Below are 19,544 nucleotides of genomic sequence, written 5' to 3' on the forward strand. Positions count from 1 at the left end.
AAATTATAGACTTATTTCCAAAATTAAGGGGATTATCTTTTTAGACCTTTCATTCCAAAGCCATAAAAACAACAAAAAGTCTGACATGGCTTTTGAATGGTACAAGTCTGTATATCATCAAACTGGTCCTTCCCGCAACACCACCAGAAGTATGTCAAGGTACAATTATCAATTTTCTGGAAGCGTCAGCTCCATCGTTGATGCTGTTGATTTAAGTAGCAATGCAGTGGCTCATTTATAGTTTCCCAGACTCAGAACCCAGGAGTCACAGGTACAACTTCTAGCTGGACTAGCCTGGTTCACTGTAAGTCGTGGCGTGTCTTGAGGAAGATACTTTACTCCTTTGCCTTGGTACTAAATTGTTATTGACGTACTGCTGTGCCATTAAACAACAGCAATATAGCAATTAGCCTAAGACTTTATTTGACGATTTTAAAATCATTAAAGTAATACAGAGGGAGGAGGCTGCATTACAGATTCGTTTTCAGGTGATACCAAGTGTTCTCTTCAACTGTTATCCGGGTTGGGTGTTTCGCGCTTTATTTGTTTCCATCAAAAATGCACATCGTTAGAAACCGTCTTTGATATAATGCTGATTTTTTAAAATGTTGCATTTTTCAGACAAACTTCAAAGGGATGTGCATTCTGTACAGTGAGATAAAGTGGAAAGACCAGATTTACTTTAACCTATTTTCCAGTCCTGATAGAAACTGCAGCTTCTCCATCTATCTGAGCGTTGCTGTCTGCATACTGTATGGCCTTGGAATGGGTATCTATCATGGATATGCCCTATACAAGTCCACCAAGGATCCCACCATTGGGTGAGCATTATATTTAAATTCCCTCCATCGGCAATGGAGTGTTTTTGTCTGTATATTTTATGGCCTTGCAATGGGTATCTATATCATGGATATGCTCTCTACAAGTCCACCAGGGATCCCACCACTGGGTGAGCATCTTATTTAAAATTCCTTAGTCTATAGAAATAAAGGGTATGTAAATGTAATGAAGGTATGCTTGCTTTTCAATGCAACTTTCCAGACTGACATCAAGCCATAGTACTGGGTCATATATATGGGTGTCTTACATTCCATATATATTTATTTGTCATCCTGGTGTGAAAATCTGTTGCTCAAACGAAACAGGTGTATCATAACAACAGCTTAAGCAAATAACCAAACATTCAAACGAAAATACATCAAATATTCAAATTGTATAATTGGTATCTGGTATGCAAGTTTGGCAGCATTTTGTACAAAAACGGGAACAAAGTAAAATGAAAACTATGCAAAGCTGAATTATAGGGTTATGTCAAAGTTGCATCATAATGTTATGTCAAAGCAGGTGGATCAGTTACGCAATTAATAAATATATCCAAATTTACTTAATGTGGACAGTTTGATTGAAATCAAGTCACATTTGAGAGCAATATTTTGTCATAGTCCTCTCATTTAACTAAATAGGTTGGAATTGAAAGTTTTAGCCTTTCTTGCACGCAGTTTAGCGATAAGCAAGGAAACCTAAAACCTCTATTCGTTTGATTTTTCTATCTTAATTGCAAGAAATTTCAATAGATTCCTAAATTGTCATTTAGTTACATTTATATTTAGCTGACTGAGCTCATTGATTTTAGGAATGAGGGTGATAATATGTACCAAAGTTGGCAACTTTTTTCAATTCAACACTAAGGGACCAATATAAGACATAGAGAGAAGCCACTTTTCCTCTTGAAAACACCGTGATTTACCTTCTGGGCTTCTGGGTATCTGTATGACTTTTTATCATGATGCCATACCATTTAATAGTAGTTGAACCTGACAAATTTGTGGCCAAAAATTGCATTTTCTTAAAAACTTCTAGCATCAACTTAGCTTTAAATGAATAAAATTTACAAATTTTTAAAATTGATTCATAGTTTGATTTAATTTAATTTCAAATGTTTTAATTTTTTGTTTAATGTATATGATGCCAACTGACATAATTGTCTTTAGATGTATCTAAAAATTGTCTCACATTCACCAATTACAAGAAATATGATAAACTCTGTTACCATGACTTCAGATAGTCTGACAGTAATATGTATATTAGCCACATGCTGCAGATAAGTATTGATAAGTTATTAAAAAAATATCACAAATATGCGGAATCATGTGTGCGACGGGCTTCTGGAATTAGTCGTAATTGTTTTCATTAAAACTCTGTTCCAGTGTTGATCTTCGGTTGTATATAGGTTCATAGTAATAGTTTGTGAAATTGTGTTTGGGCTGCTGGAAATATAACATACCACTATTTCCCTGCCTGAACCAAGTTTTAGGGGTCGTTCAATCAGTTATATGGATAAGGGACCAACCATTTGGTGTATTGGATGTGGTTTCGGGTTGGCTTGGATTTTGTTGAAAACCATTTTTAGCTCATAAATAACTTGAGACAATAATATTAGTCTGATTAATGTGCAAGAAAACATTATGTCCAATATAATAGTTGACTTAAACTTTTCCATCTTGAAATAAAAGCAGCAGGCCCCACCTCACTCCACCCTCCAATTAAAGTTCCTCGGATGCATCCCAAATTAAACAAGTCATCTTTAAAACGACAGTGGAAGAAAAAAGTTAAATATTTTAAATTTTAAAGTAGAATGATAAATTTAGAACTTATATGATTGCAAAGTCAAATGAGGGAGTTGCCAGCTTCATTGTAACAGCATAAGATTCCACCTCTTCAGCTTAAAATGTTCTATTTCAAAGTCATGTAGCCAGTTACAGCAGCTCGATTATAACTGGTTAGTATGCAGCTAAGTGATAACTGGTTAGCATGCAGCTAAGTTATATTCAACTGACATTTTAATTTCGAGACATATTATAAGAAATGAAAAAGGATTATAAAAAATTTGAAACAGATTGGTTATTTCGTTGTTATATAATGACTTGGCAACTTAATTAATTCATCAATCGTTAGGAAATGCTTGTATATTCCAGTCATACCTGATGGTAGCAATATTTTGACAACTGTCAAATACTCCTGTCAGACATTTGTTGTTACAAATGTAAATCTTATTTCTTTTCTTATTATGAACTTCATAACTGCAAAATAAAATAATTAAAACATATCTTATTAATCTATGGCAAAATAAGCTCTAAATAGCAAATCTTATTATGACAAGCATCCATCATAAATACTGTAAGTCCATGTCCAGATGACCCCATCTATACTGCCATGCATACTGTCAAGCATAAAGCATTATCTCCACTATAAATTGCCAGCATGAATGTAACAATAAATACCGTGTGCAGCTTTGTTTTTTTAACTTCAAATGTAAGTAATGACTCCATAGAACCATGTGAAGGTAAAGATAAGACAAGCAAACAAAGGACCTATTTGTTAATTGGTTGATTAGCAGTCAGGCAAGATTGATGGTGGAAATATACACTGATTAAATATTTAACAATTAGAGAAATCATAAGAAATACATTGTGATATTATTGTTGCCGGAGCTAACATAGACAGCATTAACCAGCGTGAAAAACAGGAAGAAAGGCAAATAGGATAACAGTTTTAGTCAGAAGTTTAGACAACAACTCGTGGAAATAGTTTTCATGGCTGAGAACGACAAAAAAATAACGTTGAATGCAGTTGTCGCAAGTTATGTCAAAATTACAATCAGATTAACAGTTTTGGTCATTCATTTGTGTTTCGCCTGCAAATACGTCTCCGATCACCTTTATTTTAGGTGTATAAGCTTATTACCTTTGGAATCCAGCCCTACTAAAAGTAAAACTATCGTCTTTTTTAGTCTATTTCATGCCACGGACAATAATTCTTGCCCATTACATCCCCTTGCCACCGCCAGGTGTCTCTGGTTTTAGTATCGCCTCCGTACAGTAGGATCATTTGTGAGTCCTCCCTTGAATCCAAACCGAAACTGGTGTTAAATTTTAACCATCCTTTAAAACGTTCGGATTTGTTTTAATTAATATTCATTCCTAAACATATGTTCATAGTACTTCCTGAGTTTTGAGAGTATTTTACACATTCTCGAACTTGACAATTTAGACCGCATAGCACAGCACGTTATCGTTGATGCATGTTGTTCGCGGTTTCGGGCACACTGCCTATTTCTCGCTAGTCGTTAATGGGGGAGATAATGGTTCAATGAGAATTGCATGCAAAAAGTGAATATTAAATAAGGCCGAAAGGAAATTTATCGGCTCAAAAAATGAAACGCCTCAATGTGAATTCAACATGGTGTGGCAGTATAGGGACAGGGTGAATTGAACATGGGTGACATCACGGTATTGGCCACTAGGGGAAAAATGGCAGAGTATTACAAGTGGCTGACCTCAGTCGGGTGAGAGCTTAGTATTAGTGTTCGAGTTGACCTCAATACGCGCTACTGTAGGTAGGTAGGTAACATGGATTGAGAGAGACAAAGGGGGTTTTGTAGGGACAATCAAAACATACACATAAACACACATACATATCACCTTCTCTTAGCTTAGAATGTAACAGAAGGAGATGACATCTCACAACATATATTATCCATCACACCACAAAATAATCTCACACACCAACTATACTATCCAACACCCATGCACACAAAATCCAAAACGTTCTGTGTTAGTTTAGAATGTAAGAGAAGGTGATTAAATTTATAAAATATACTATCTCCTACAAAACAAAATATACTATACATCACATCACCATGCCATCCAACACCCACGCTATTAAAATTCCCCATAACCCATCATTCTATGACGTAGGGGTCTGCGTTTTGTGTGAGTATTTATCCAAATTTTAAAAAAATAAAGACACAACAGTGATGGATGAACAGACTGACCACTGTTTTCCCACTTGCATGCCTAAAGCGCGTACGTAAAGGTAAATATTCCTTCCATTTCAATTTTAACTAAAACATAACCCTGAGGGATAGAAAGAGGTGAAAGAGGATATCTTCATTCAGTGTCAATAAAAACAAAACACACCATCCTTAGTATAAATAATCAAGACCAATATACACTTACGTGTTCTTTCTGGTATATTCTCTCCTTTCAGAAGTTACAATTAAACGTTCACCACACGTCACTAAAAGTCCATTTGCTTATTCTTTCACCTCTCTTTTTCAACTTTTTACTTTCCTCACTGCCAGAATTTTTTTTTCGCTTATTCACTTTCTTCTTCTCGTATTCAATTCTTTTTTCTTATTCGTCTGAACTAATATGGGTTTTTCTTCCTGTTCGGGGGATCTTCTTCTTTATCTCCTCTATCTCTCTCTCTCTCTCTCTCTCTCTCTCTCTCTCTCTCTCTCAAATACACACACACACAAGTGTTACTGAATTGGGTGGCAACAGAACGAGCAGTACTCTCGTGTGTTTTGAGACATGAGCATAGAGAGAATTAAGGTTACATTGAACAGATAGAAAGATCAAATGTATTGCTATGTTTGTCAGCGAACTTTTATAAGCCCTGCGTGTTACCAACACTTCATGACGCAAGGTTCACATCAGGAAAGTGCTTGCCAACTGCTGAGAATGTGCTATACTTGCTGATACATACCAATAGTCCCAAAAAGCACATTTGTCGAGGAAAGAAAGATGTTACATTTGTAGCAAAATGGTGGACTTGGAACATGCTTGCTACATTCAAAACAAGCAATCGAAACACAGGAGCAGAATGGCAAATAGAAAGGAACTTTAATCTTTTTCCATTTCGAATGCTCTCACTGTAGCGAGATTCCTGGAGGACATGAAAATATTTTTCGAGACCCTAATACGCTTGTCGATTTTGCCCGGTGGATTTTTAAACCCTATCGACGAGGCCAAGAGTCAAGAGGACATCGAACGTTACTGATACTGCCATCTCTATGCCAAAGTGATGGCTCGCAATTTCTCGAGATACGATGGACAATTTCGAAATGCTGTACAGAACAAGGTACCGAATGCCCTAAAGTTACATTGAACGGAGCCAATATCATCTCCATGCAAGTGTGACATGAACAGTTTAAAGATTTAATTAGTTATTTAGCATTGCCTTTGAGTCGAAGGCCTGAAACGTTTGGAATAACAGAAATGGCCAAAGGGTATTTCCACACTTTTTCAATACCGAAGCCAATCAACACGCCGTTCTACCCATTTGCATGAAGCTCATTACTACGACCCCGACAACATCTGCACCGAACAAGAAGAAGCTTTCTACATTTGGTACCGCTCCAACACTTCGGACCCCTTCGACTTTCAGGAAGAAATGTTAAAGTATTGTAGCTCCGACGTCTATATTTTACTGCGCTGCTATGGATAATTTTGATAACTGTTTATGGAGCACGGAGGGATCGATCCTTTGCAAGAAAACTGAACCATCGTCAAGGTCTTCTCCTGAATATTTGCCTCATACACCCTCAAACTACCGAGTTCATCAAACGTCGTTACTCAGTCAAACCTAACCGCTGGTTACATTACCTGTGCGAAAAGGAAGACAAATGGATCCACCATGCCGCAAACGGAGGAGGCGAAAAGACCATTGGAACGTATTCGATGGATGTCTCGGACGTAGAAGACCCCTAGATTGTCTAAGAGTTTAACGGACGACTTTTTCTCACGAATGATTGACCTGAAATCCAGTACGTGACACTGAAACTCAGTTTTTACTGCGTATCATGGAAGACTTGTACGAGGACATTTGTCCACGACGCTTGAGGTTAGACCAGTAAGAATACCGAGTCATTGAAATGTGGGAACACGAGTACGACCGCCGTTTCAAAACCGATCCCGAGGTTAAACACATCATGGAAAGTAACAACCTGGTAGACCCTGTCGACCCACAGAGTAGTTCCGTTCGAGGACGAACACCACATGTTTCCTGTACGACGCAGTCGAGGAGAAAGGAGAAGAAATCAAATACCTGGACATTTGTTCGCTGTATTTTCAAAAGTACAATATTGTCATTTTTCAGTAGAGCGCCCTCAATTACTTGCGGCAGATATCGGTATGAAAAACATTCGACAATACCAAGATTGATCAAATGCAAAGTCCTGCCTACCACCGACGTGTACCATTCCTTTTTACATTACCATTGTTTCCTTTGTGCCTTACCTATGCCGAAACGTGTAAACAAGACCGGTCTTGTCATCGCGCTCATGAAATAACGCGCATTTACAGGAACGTGGGTCAGCGTGGCATTGTTTTGGGCTCTGGAACTGGAATTATAATAGCAAGAGAAATTCAAAGCGTAATACTGTTCCAAGGAAGGTATCACTTTAGACCATGTCGAGAAAAATGAAGGAAGAAGCTAGTTTGCGAGAGTCATGTTGAATTAATTGTAGGGGAAAATGACACAACGACCGTGTTTACCCAAGACAGAGTATTTGACAGAACCATCACAGTACTTTCAAATGATTTACGACAAAACAAAATATATGAAACACATGAACGTCGTTCGCCAAGATTTGCTCCTAGTCAATTACGAGAAAAAGTAGTTTGTGGAGGCCGACGAATTTGGAATTGTCGTCATTGTGGCCTACGTGACGGCTCACGCTCGCTTAAAATTGTGCCAAGCGTTAATCCAGTTAGGAGATCGTGTCCTCTACTTTGACACGGATAGTCGCATGTACATAGATCTCTTTCATCATCCTCATCAACCATCGAAGGAGACCGTTTAGAAGCCAGGACGGACGAGCCCCCTGAAAACAAGATTCTGAGTTTTGATAACGGCGGTCCTAAAAATTATAGTTACAAATACCGAGACAAACAAAGAATTGCACAAAGAGTGCAAAGTGAAAGGATTGACACTGAACCATCGCACGAGCTAACTGGTGAACTTTGGCGTGCTGAAAGAAGCTTTGCAATCTGGAGAGGATCGACACTTTAGAGTGACCTTCTGCGAAACGCACAAATTTATACACTTACCCACTCATCAAATCGTTTGCCGACCCTTGGAATAACTGTATCAAATCCTGTACCAGAAACATATATTACTTCCCAACCATTTGACTTTACTGAACGGATATCCAGATATACATTGGAAGAATTTCAAGACCGACACTTCATTACCAGAAAAAACGCAGAACTAGAAGGATGAATGACTCCACACAGAATAAAGGTCTATATGAAACATGATCAACCGCCTTCTCCAACATATCATCACAACAAACTTCGTCCAAGACGGAAAAGTATTCAGTATACCCCAAAGAGTATTTTAGCATCCCAATGACTCACACAGTGACTTCGAGAAAATTTAGAACGACGATTTACGCATACACGGTGATATTTAAAGAGTTCGACTGTGACACACCCCCCCCCCCCGCGAGAAAGCAGAAGATTTCATTACGGACTTATTTAACTAATAGTACGAGGAACGCGAACGACAGTGCCACATGCCAAGTCAAAGATTGAGGTCATTTGAGTCTATGTATCAGCATACTTTGTATGTTTCGAGTTTAGTACGCCTGCAGAATTAACTTCGTCCAAAACGTTCGGGAACTATGGAAGACACTCTGACAAATATAGAAGAATTTGATATCACTGTTGGAAAGGTGGGAAGGTGACGATTCATATGGCATACGTTGCATTGCCATGGGAAGAAGACAATGACGGCGCTTGATATGCTTATCGGCAATTGTACCTAGCACGATAATAGACCAGCAGAGTTATGAATGAAAATGATTGGAAACATATACACTGGGATAAACGTGGTAGCTGACAAAGCCAACAACACCGTGTGTGACAGATAAAAGGAGAAACACGAACCTTGTCCTGTTTGATTGTTTCTTGTTTTGTTTTAGTTTTTTTTTAAACGGACATTAATTGTAGCGTGAATGAAATGGCATTACTAGATGAAATGTAATTACGTTGTATATGAAGTCTTTTGTCGAAGGCATGAAATTTAATTTTCTAGAACCCGAAACTAGATAACTTGTAAATATGTTTGTGATATGTCCAGCTTATTCTGTATTAAATGGATATTGCCTTAGACCAACGCAAAGGTCATAGAGCCCATATATATACTTGAAGAAATGTTTTCTACCCATGCAATAGAATTTTCTTTTTGGAGTCTCTCTTCTTTCTGAGACTTTTTTTGTAAAATCTCTGTCTTTCTCCGTGTCTTTCTAACATCTATGACTTGGAAGTTGACGGACCTTTGATTAAAAACCTACCACGAAAGAAAACAATTATAAGAAAGAAAGACAGCTGCTGTCATCAAGAGAGCTAGAGAAGGTACTGTAATGTTAGGACGCGTACGTACTCCATAAAACCACACTACTCGGCAACGATGTCTCCTTTTCTCTGTAACTTTCTTCTTGTAGTAGTGATTATTTAAATGAGATGTGTGTTTTTGAACATTTTGTAAGAAAAATATACCATACAAACAAAAGTACGCTTCGTGATATTTTTAAAGTAGGAATCTCTCTCTCTCTCTCTCTTTCTCTCTCTCTCTCCGTTGTAATGATTTTTGGTTTTAATCCTAATTATATTTGTTCTAATTTTAAAAAATGGAACAAGGATATTTTTTGCTGCAGTTAAATATAAATCTTAAATTGTGCTTTTGCATGCCCACTTAGCCCTATTTTGTTTTACTATGTATCACAAAAAAATTTCTAACATTGGATCTACCGTTTTGGGGTGAAAGGAAAAAACAAGGACACGAGTATAACTGCACTTTATGATCCGCCCTACGGCAAATTCTCATCGTAAAGCCAATACATGCGTTGAGGACACAAAAATGTAACAATGTTCGACCTATTTTTGTCCTTCCGCCACTTTAAGAGGTCGGTAGAACAAGACTTGGTTTAGGTGATGTTATTCCCGTCCTTGCTTTATGGAAATGTTACCACAATGAAACCTCTAGGCGTGTGCTACACAAGATGACGTCTCTTAAATTTGGGATATAGATCAACTAATACGGTAGTATGAAAAAAATTACCTCTGAACATTTCGTACATTGAATGCACTGTTGTCTTCAGAAACTCATTGTAAACTATTGTGATTTCCCTTGTCTGCAAAAATATCAGAAACGAACATGGTGCCCTACGTTTCCATCTTTTTCCATTCTTTCTTTCTCAATCTCTGCACAATGTAAATTCTCTGTCTGTTCCTATAGTACAATTCCCTCGCTCTGTCGCAGTGACAATTCTGTTTCACTCAAACGCACACACACACTCACAAAAGCACACACTAAGTTTCTTATCAAATGATTTCGATTGAAATCCTAATGATATTTGTTCCCGTTTTTAAGATGCGTCTTCAAAAATGTAGTCAGTAGTCACAATAATTACGTGAATTGCTCCGTTGTCTTAATTACATCTGTCTTAAAATATCTCAAAAAATATCAGAACTAAAGTGGTGTCCTACATTTCTGTCTTTTATCATTCTTTCGTACTCTCTGTACAATGTAACGTTAATTCTCTATCTGCCCATCTCTCAAAACATTAATCTCGACACAAAAATACCGCCCGTCCTCTGGTCACCCAATGCAGTAGCTCTTGTGTGTGTGTGTGTGTGTGTGTGTGAGAGAGAGAGAGAGAGAGAGAGAGAGAGAGAGAGAGAGAGAGAGATGGTACGATGATGTCTCTTACTTTCTTCTAGTTATCACTGTAACCGTTTCATCTTGACTGAAAACATTGCGTTTGACATGGTTTCTCACGCAATAGGTCCCAATATATAGGGTTAGTGTCTTGGAATTGAAGAGTCCATAAAACTTACCCCTCTGGTTAGAGATTGGACACAAAAGATGGTTGTTGCGATCAGAAATTTAGAGGGACTCATTCAAAAGTTTACTTCAGAAAAGACAACAGACTACTTCTCTTGAGATAAAGGTCAACATACTTGCTGTACCTGCCAGGAGAAATGACATTGGTTGACCCAATGTCCACAATGTTAAAGCAGGACAGGAGTAAAGAGAGACAAAGGTCAAGATACATGTTGTCATGTTAGGAGAAAGGACATTGGTCTTCAGACTGCCCACAAAAAAATAGAACCGATCAAATAAACAAGAGGCAAAGAGGGCGTTCGAAAATGAAGACGATCCCTCCGAAAAGGAAGAACCCATACCAGGCCAGAAAGATAAGAAATGAATACGAAATGAAGAAAGTGAAGAAGTAGAAAAAACTGTGGCATTGATGAAATTCAAAAAATGGAGAATAGAGAGTTACAGAAGAAGCGAATGGACTTTTAGTGATGTGTTGTGAAATTTAATTGTAACTTCTAAACGGAGAGAATATACTAGAAAGAAAACATAAGTGTCTCTTGGCTTTGATGTTTGTATACTAAGGATGGTGTGTTTTGTTTGAATTGACACTCTATGAATATATAATATTTCACCTCTTTTTATCCCTCAGGGTTGTTTTAGTTAAAATTGAAATGAAAGGTATGTTTGCCTTCACGTACGCGCTTTAGGAATGCCAGTGGGAACGCTTTGTCAGTCTGTTCATCCATCATTGCTTTGTCTTGATTTTTCAAACTATGGATCAATACTCACACACAAGCAGACCCCGACGTCATAGAATGATGGGTTATGTGGAATTTCAATAATGTTTGTGTGTTTGTGGGTGTGCAAGGCATGTTGCATGGTAAGGGGATGTTGGATGGTATAATACTGTGATGGGTATGTATGTATGTATGTATGTATGTATGTATGTATGTATGCATGCATGTATGCATGTATGTACGTACGTATGTATGTATGTGTATGTATGTATGTATGTATGTTTGTATGTATGTATGTACGTACGTACGTTTGTATGTGTGTATGTATGTATGTATGTGTGTGTTTTGATTGTCCCTTTAAAATTCCCTTTGTCTCTATCATTCCATTTCACCTATCTACCTAACTACATACAGCATCGCGTATTGAGGTGAACTCTAACACTGTTTCTAAGTTCCCACCCGACTGAGGTCAGACACATGTAACACTGTCCACACTTGTCCAAGTGCCCAGTACCGTGACGTCATCTATGTTCAATTCCCCTTGTTCATATACTGCAACACCATGTTAAATCCCCATTGAGGCTATACATTTTTTGAGCCTTTACATTTCCTTAAGGCTATATCCAATATTCACTTTTTTGCATGGAAGTCTCATTGACCCCATATCGTTCCCATTAACTCCTCTCGCTCACTCTTTTAGTAACGGGTGTGGATTCAGAGACTTATTAACACACTGCATCGTTAATTTACACATTTTGTTGTCTTTTGTTTTAGTTTTCAGTGAAACCTGTCGATGAAGTGTAATAAATTCAACAAATTCTAGGCCAAGGAAGCCATGCAGTGTATATGTTATTTGGTAATTTAGAGAGTTCTGTTGTTTACTTTTATCTCATTGCTTTAATGAATGACAAAGGGTAACACATGTAATAACTTCAAGCTTGAGGAAGAATACTCGTATCGTGCTTTGCGTGTGCTAAAATGTACTTCTCCAGTACCGTGCAGTGTATGCATTTTATGGCATTCGTTGTTTTTTTTTTATTGTTTTGTTTAATCTTGTCGTTTCAGTAAAACCTGTCGACGAACATATTAAATGCGAAGGAAGACACGCACAAATATTACTTTCCCTTTCTAAATGAACTTCGTCAGTACCATGCAGAGTCGGATTTATTTGATATTCCGTAATTCGTGCAGTTTTATTGTGTTTTGTTAAATCTTATCGTTTAAATGGAACCAGTCGAAGAAGTTCAAAGTAAAGATAGAATGAGAGTTTACTCCAGAAAGTAATTATTATAAAATGGGGAAGTGTATCTCCGCTTTTAGGCAGCCGACATGGCGTAAGTTCCATACATCTCGCAGCACTGTCTTAGCACTTGTAAGACATGACGTATGATGCTTTTACGAGATCCAGCCGTTTATGATATACAGTGTTTTTAATGATAGATCTGCCATTCTTTCCGCACCTTTGGCGACATATTATGTTTCACAACAATGCTCTTACCTGATAAAAACATGACGAAATTTCTCGCGGCAAGCCAGCAGTCGGCCATGCGAGACGCATGCGACCTACGAAACAAGCCGAATAAGGCAATTAGATCCATTACGAAATAATCACCGTAGCTGTTCGGTGGCAAGATAGACGAATTAAGTTGACTTGAATGAGCTGTGTCGTCTAGCCGCACCTCAGTTTTTATAATATCTCGGCTGACGACCATTCTATCCAACCGTTAGGATCTCAATCCATACCATCCATCTGTACTACAAATTTTATCCCGTGCCGGTTACCGAACGTACCGTCCATCTGTCCGGTTCTTGATCCATACTGTACCCGACTATTGCTCGCATATGGATCGGTCTCTTTCCGCCAAGCGAGTGGGTGGACTTCGACACCAGGAAGAAAACTGTCTTTCTGGATACTTCGTCAATCTAGCAAGAAAAAGTGCTTAATGGCCGTCTTTCGTGTCGCATTGGTGATCTCGGTAATACCAAGGTTTTATTTACAGAAAGCCAAGTATCAGCGACGTTTTGATACCATTGGTACAAGACTCGTTCAGACGTATAAAACTAAGTAAGGAAACAAGGTTTTCTCCCCACAAGTCCTCTAACGACAGAAGTTGACACTTTAACCCACTGTCCGTAGCTAGCCTACCGATTGGCGGCTGTCTCCAACATTTTCATCCTCACTGGATCACCCTTTTACCTCGAGACGATTGCGTGACAAGGGGTTTCGGAAGGGCTTCGGATTTCGTTTATTCATACATTCCCCTTCCTCTTCTCCACTTAATACACATAATGTCTGATCGAGTGAAATACGACCTTTTGCATCTATCATTTAAAAGACGAACTGGCTATTGAGATTGTTCAGTGACCTGTGTCGTCCCAATCAAAACATTATATCTCCAAAACTCTGGATGAAGACAGTGACGTCAATTTGTTTCTTCATCAGAAAGGACAAGTATGTCATCAGTCTCGGTCAGACCGACCAATATTTTCATGTCCCAGTCCAAACAGCATCATGAAAATGTCTTCCGTTTGCTTACCACAACATGGTTGATAACTCAAAGTGCTAGTCTTCGGCCTCAATATTTTTCCTTGGGCTTTTACCAAGATTATCTGATATGTCGTCACTCTGTTCCGGTCGACAACGACGGTAGTGTATCTGTACAGCATTCTCCAAATGCATATTACAATTTTCATACTACTCCAAGCCAGGAAAGATATTTTTTCCCTTTTACTTCGCATAGGATTTCTTGTGAACTGGAAAAAATCCAATATTAATCCGTCCCAGTGTTTGGTCACCTGCGTATGGAATTTCTCGCTAGCTTCAGTCGGGTACGTCTTCAGCGCATCCCGGATCGTAGAACTGGTCAAGTACGTTTCCAATGATATTTGGATTGAAGCGCGAGAGATCTTGAAACTCATGAAACTATTCAGTACGGGAGCGGACTTGACTCCGCTGGGTCATCTCTTTATGCGCCCCATACAGATGAAATTGTTAACTCAGAAGCACCCATTCGCCGGTTCCCTAGGTGAACAAGTCATGATCACACCCGCTGAACACTCATTCCTATGTCAGTGGCACATCATAGATTGTCTGATGTCGGGGGATCCATCTGGAGAACCTTCAAGCGGAAATGAATATGTACCAATTCCAGTACAGACAGTTGGAGTGCACACCTGATGATGAACTTTGATATGGTCAGCGACACATGGGAGCTTGGGGATCGGCCACTCCACATCAACCTTCTAAGATTGAAGGCTATCATTGACATATTCCAATTTTGGGAGGATCGTCTCTGAAGGAAAACGGTCTTATTTTGTCGGTCAACTCTGTAGTAGTGACCTACCTCCTCAAACAAGGGAGCACCAAAATGATGCGAATTTTGTGTTTTGACTTTGCAGTTTAATTGATGTTGTGAATAACTCAATATCATTGTACGAATCTAAAATATTCCTGGCAGACTCAATGTTATGGTATACACCTTTCCAGGAAGGATCAAGCCATTCATTCGTAATGATCGCTCCACTCATCATTTTTTGGATTTGCGCACTTTGGGTGAATTAGACGATATACCTGTTTGAGATAGGTGGAATTAAAAATTGTCCACCTTCATCTCTCCAGTTTCAGACTCAGAAGCTTGGACTATGGACACACTTCAATAAACTGGAGAGGGTTCTGTGCCTTCGCCTACCCTCCCAAGATCAAGGTATCTAAAATAGTCCACAAATATTAGGGTCAGAATTCCAGAATTATTATGATAGCCCTTTTAGATAGATCTACCAAGAAAGATTCAGACCAACCCAAATCTTCCCATGCAACCACAATCACGGGTGTTCGACCCCTGCCCGGAACGTCTTCTTCTTCTTCACACATGGCTCTTGTTCGAACAGCATTGCGGACCAAACAATTTAAACCTTCTATGGTGGAGCGAATCTCGCGAGCAATAAGGCCGTCCATTTCGAAAGCTTTTGATGAAAAATGACTTGTTACAATGAATGGTGCCAAAATCAGAAGCATCTTCCTTTTGAGTGTCTCACTTACCTAACTGGACGACTTTTTCTCTAGCTTTCGATGATAAGACGTTGGTCAAAGTTATTATCAAAGGCTATGGCTAAATGATCTCTCATACTTTCAGACATAATGGCTCACACACTATCAAACATGATAAAGACAGATCAGTTCTTTTACATAATTTTCAGTATCATCGACCAATAATCACTCACTCTGTTCCTAAATGGTGTATATCTTGGGTTCTAACATGCCTCAACTATAATAAGATCAACCCTTTCGCCTGCATTACTTTGAAGCTACTATCGTGCAAGCATGTTTTCTGATAACCTTGATATCCTTAGCCTCAGCATACCGGGTGACTGAATTACATACCTTTTCAGTTGACCATAACTACTTTTACATCAGATAAGATTCTTCTGTGATCGTTCTGACGCAGCCAGGCTTTGAGTACACGTCGAGAACAGCATCCATGCAAGACCGTGTTCGCACTCTTAAACACTACTTGAAAACGCAAGTAATGGCACGCACAAATGACTCTACGGGCAGAAGCTGCAAAGCTGGATATTACTCTTCAATCCCTATATTCGTGGCTTAGGTGGATAATAAGCTCGGTGTACTCTGAAGTATCACAGAACCAGGGATACCTCATGAAGATCTCAGCTCAACGCCCCGATCCGAATCATAGTAGACGCATTTGGTTGGCATGTAGAGTCAACCTCCCGAGCTTTTATCTCAGCGAATTAACTTCCCAGAAACAATCTCTGGATTTGGGTTAGGGTTAGGGTTAGGGTTAGGCCGGGATAATAGCGTTGGCGGCCGGGATAATAGCCAGGCCCAGTAAAGAGTGAACACAGCCAATTATCATCGCTGGATTCGCCAGTGAAATTTTGTTAGAAAGAAGATTTTGATACTCGTGTTCTTAAACCCGTCCTTAGTCGGTGTTGTTTATCAATTAGGAGAACGGGTTATTGTTCAATTGGGGAATCCAGACATATTTCCCCTAAATGACTAATAGAGGTACGTTGCTCATCATTCCTACCTCCTATTACCCATGTTCCTAACGCTAATGTGATCGGGGAACATATTTGAAGGAGAATGCAAATGTTTAAGTAAATTTTGTTTCTAAAAAAATACTCAACCGATCTCATTACATAAAACCGTTCTAGCCGAACTCATGCTCACGTGTCTAAGGCATGCTGTGGCCTAGAGTTATTCCCCTTTGGCAATATAAAATACACGGAAAAAGTCATTTTTCATCTTTATTTTAGGGCTGGAATAGGAAAATAGTAAGCTTATATCCCTAACGTTATTGTGGTCCGATACGTGTTCTCGCAGAAACATAATTTACTTAATAACCGATTGTTTCAGACTTGTAAGAGTCGATCTTTATTAATCATGTAAGATATAGTGTATACGTTTCCTAACTGCTGTGCTTGTGACAAAAGTAGCAATCCTGTTACTATGTTTAGGAAGGTTTAAGTCAATTCTCATGTAGCTATGACAATAATATTTTAAAATGCCAATCAGTTTTGTACCTATTCCACAATGAGTTCTACTTCCAACCATTTGCAGTATCTAATACAAGACGTTCAGCAATCTAGAGGGAAAAAGAATATCACACTGACGCTGCACCGGGGTTTGAGGTTTCATGCATATAAAAATGAAAAAATGTCAAAGTCCCACGGAGGCAATATTCTTAACAACCAACTTGTCCAGTTAAAACATATTACATATCTATTTTATTTTAGTTTCAGATAGATTAAAATTATTGTAAGCATTTTTGACTGAACAGATGCTGGTAATAATATTGTCACCCCAGCCCTCGGACCTGTTCCACCATACACACACACACACACACACACACACACACACACAAACTTTGCCTTTGCCAAATATAAAATGTCATACAGCACATAAAGTTTTCACACCTAATGCTTCAAGTGATTCCAACACTGATAGTCATATTAAGAAACTTCATGCTATTAATATAGCACTTTTGAAACAATATGGAATCTCGTCTTGGTGTAAGTCATTTCTGTGACACACACACGCACACTTTTAGCCAATATCAAATGTCATACAACATATCAAAAACTATACATACCTAATCTTTCAAGGGATTCCAGCACTGAGAGTCCTATTAAAAGACTTTAAGCTATTTATATGACACTTTTGAGACAACGTGGAATCTCTTCGTAATGTCATTCGTGTCTGTGAGTTGAGAATCCTGCCCATCTTAAAGATATTTTTACACTGTGATATTATTTCACTTCATGCTAATGTTTTCATCAATTGTAATAATATTTCACAGGTCAGCTATTAATTATGTTAATATCATTATCTTAAGCCCTCATTCGTCATGAATAAAAACCTTTCAGTGATTTCAGCTGTAACCTATCATATCGTTGATTCAATTCTTTTGCTCATTTAAGTGTCAAATTATTGTATCAAATTTAAATAGCATATAACGATTTTTAATTTATTAATTTTAATGTGCGATCTCATTTAGATTAGAAATGCATATCCCTAATAGTACATAAAGAAGAAAGGAGAAGTAAACACCTACATTAAAATCTAATTAGATTATTACACGAAGTTTTGCCAACAATGGTAATAATAAATCTAAAATTCTTTTAAAATATTCATTTTGTTCAGAATATTTCGAAGCTACATTTTGTGGTGAATAAGATACGTGTATTGAACTAAGAAAAATGTACCATATTTCAGATCTCAGATGTGGGTGATGCCATTTATCATACTCAATGCTCTGGTGACCTTACCTATCTTGGTGTCATCCTGCATGATTAGTGTTGGGTTCTCCAAGTTATGTGATGGCTTGGAAACATACGGTGCCAGGTAAGCAAGTTTTTGATCAAAATACCAGAGCCATGTTTAACTTTTCTGGATTTTTTCCATTTTTTATTATCATATTGCATTGACGTTTGTTAATTTCAGGTTACAGTAAGACTAAATTTCATATCAGTATGCAAATCGAGACAAGTGCAGTACTCAGTAATTTGTAGCCTCCCCCAGTGCCTTTGACCTATTGTTAACTTCTGGTTGTAGAATACGTTCAATATGCGCTCCCACATTTAGTAGCTGGAATCAGCTAAGGAAGGTAGAAACCACAGTAGTAGAGGTAGCAAAATGAGGATGAAAGAACAATGGTGCTCCAGCAAGCATACCAGACAAGTGACTCAAATTATATGGTTCAGTTCCTAACATTTGATCTCCCTGGCTCGGCTACCACGTTGAATCCTTGGGTTAAGCACTTCACTCCAATTGGCTTGGCACTAACTAACTATTATTGCTGTGTCATAAAACAACAAACTGTTTCCCACCTTGCACACATTTGTAGCATGGTAACAGCATGTCTAATTATTAGAACATTACAATATTTTTTCATGGCTTATTTTTGATGTTCGTCCTTCGAATTCGATGTTGACTATGACATCACTGACCCGTTTCATTTCTGTGAATGTATGCTTGGCTGATCAAGCCAATCTGTGCCCTGAATTGTCTGTGGCTCACTTGACAGGAGACGCCGTTTGCATTAACGTGATTAATGGAGGATGTGTTATTTGTCTGAGATTCATGCTGCTCATGCTTCTGAACTGTCTCTTCTATTCTGTTCTCCTCTGAGCAATTATGGTATGGATGAGACTCCGTCGCGTGGAGCGATTCTATTTGAAATCTTCTCAAGACACGGTGTCAATACTAAAGTGTTTAAAATATGACTTGAGGGAAGCTTTGAAACGTTTCTTTTGACCGCCCTGTGATCGTTTTCCCTCTTTCATTTCGTTGTATAAGATCTTCTTAGGTAGACACTCTTCTGGCCTCCTGGTGACGTAGCCTCCCCATCTCAACTGTGATTTTATATTACAATGTAGATGCTTGGAATGCCTGCTGCTATGACAAGTTCAGTGTCTGTAACCCTGTCAGGCTATATCATCCTCATCAGTTTACGCAGGCAGCACATTTGAGAATGTTTCAGGTTCTTGGCATGGCATCTCCACTTTGAGGAGGTTTTGACCATTTGCTATCCTATTATGCCGTACATAAGGCTTTCCTTTTGCGTGTTTGTGCGTCACTTCTGTTTTCTTGGCTTAAACTCTGAGACCAAA

At 38.4% G+C, this 19,544-nt stretch overlaps 1 protein-coding gene across 1 annotated transcript in view; it reads left to right on the forward strand.

Moving 5' to 3' along the window:
* Nucleotides 1-19,544, forward strand: part of LOC149808551 (transmembrane protein 179-like) — a 127,222-nt gene that overhangs the window by 42,953 nt on the left and 64,725 nt on the right. The window contains exons 2-3 of the mRNA XM_089971190.1: nt 622-821; nt 18,148-18,276. Of these exons, the coding sequence (XP_089827316.1) occupies nt 622-821; nt 18,148-18,276 (329 nt within the window). The remainder of the gene's footprint in view (nt 1-621; nt 822-18,147; nt 18,277-19,544) is intronic.

Source organism: Sinohyriopsis cumingii, chromosome 1, assembly GCF_028554795.1.
Source record: "Sinohyriopsis cumingii isolate HCF-2022 chromosome 1, ASM2855479v2, whole genome shotgun sequence".
NCBI lineage: Eukaryota > Metazoa > Mollusca > Bivalvia > Unionida > Unionidae > Sinohyriopsis > Sinohyriopsis cumingii.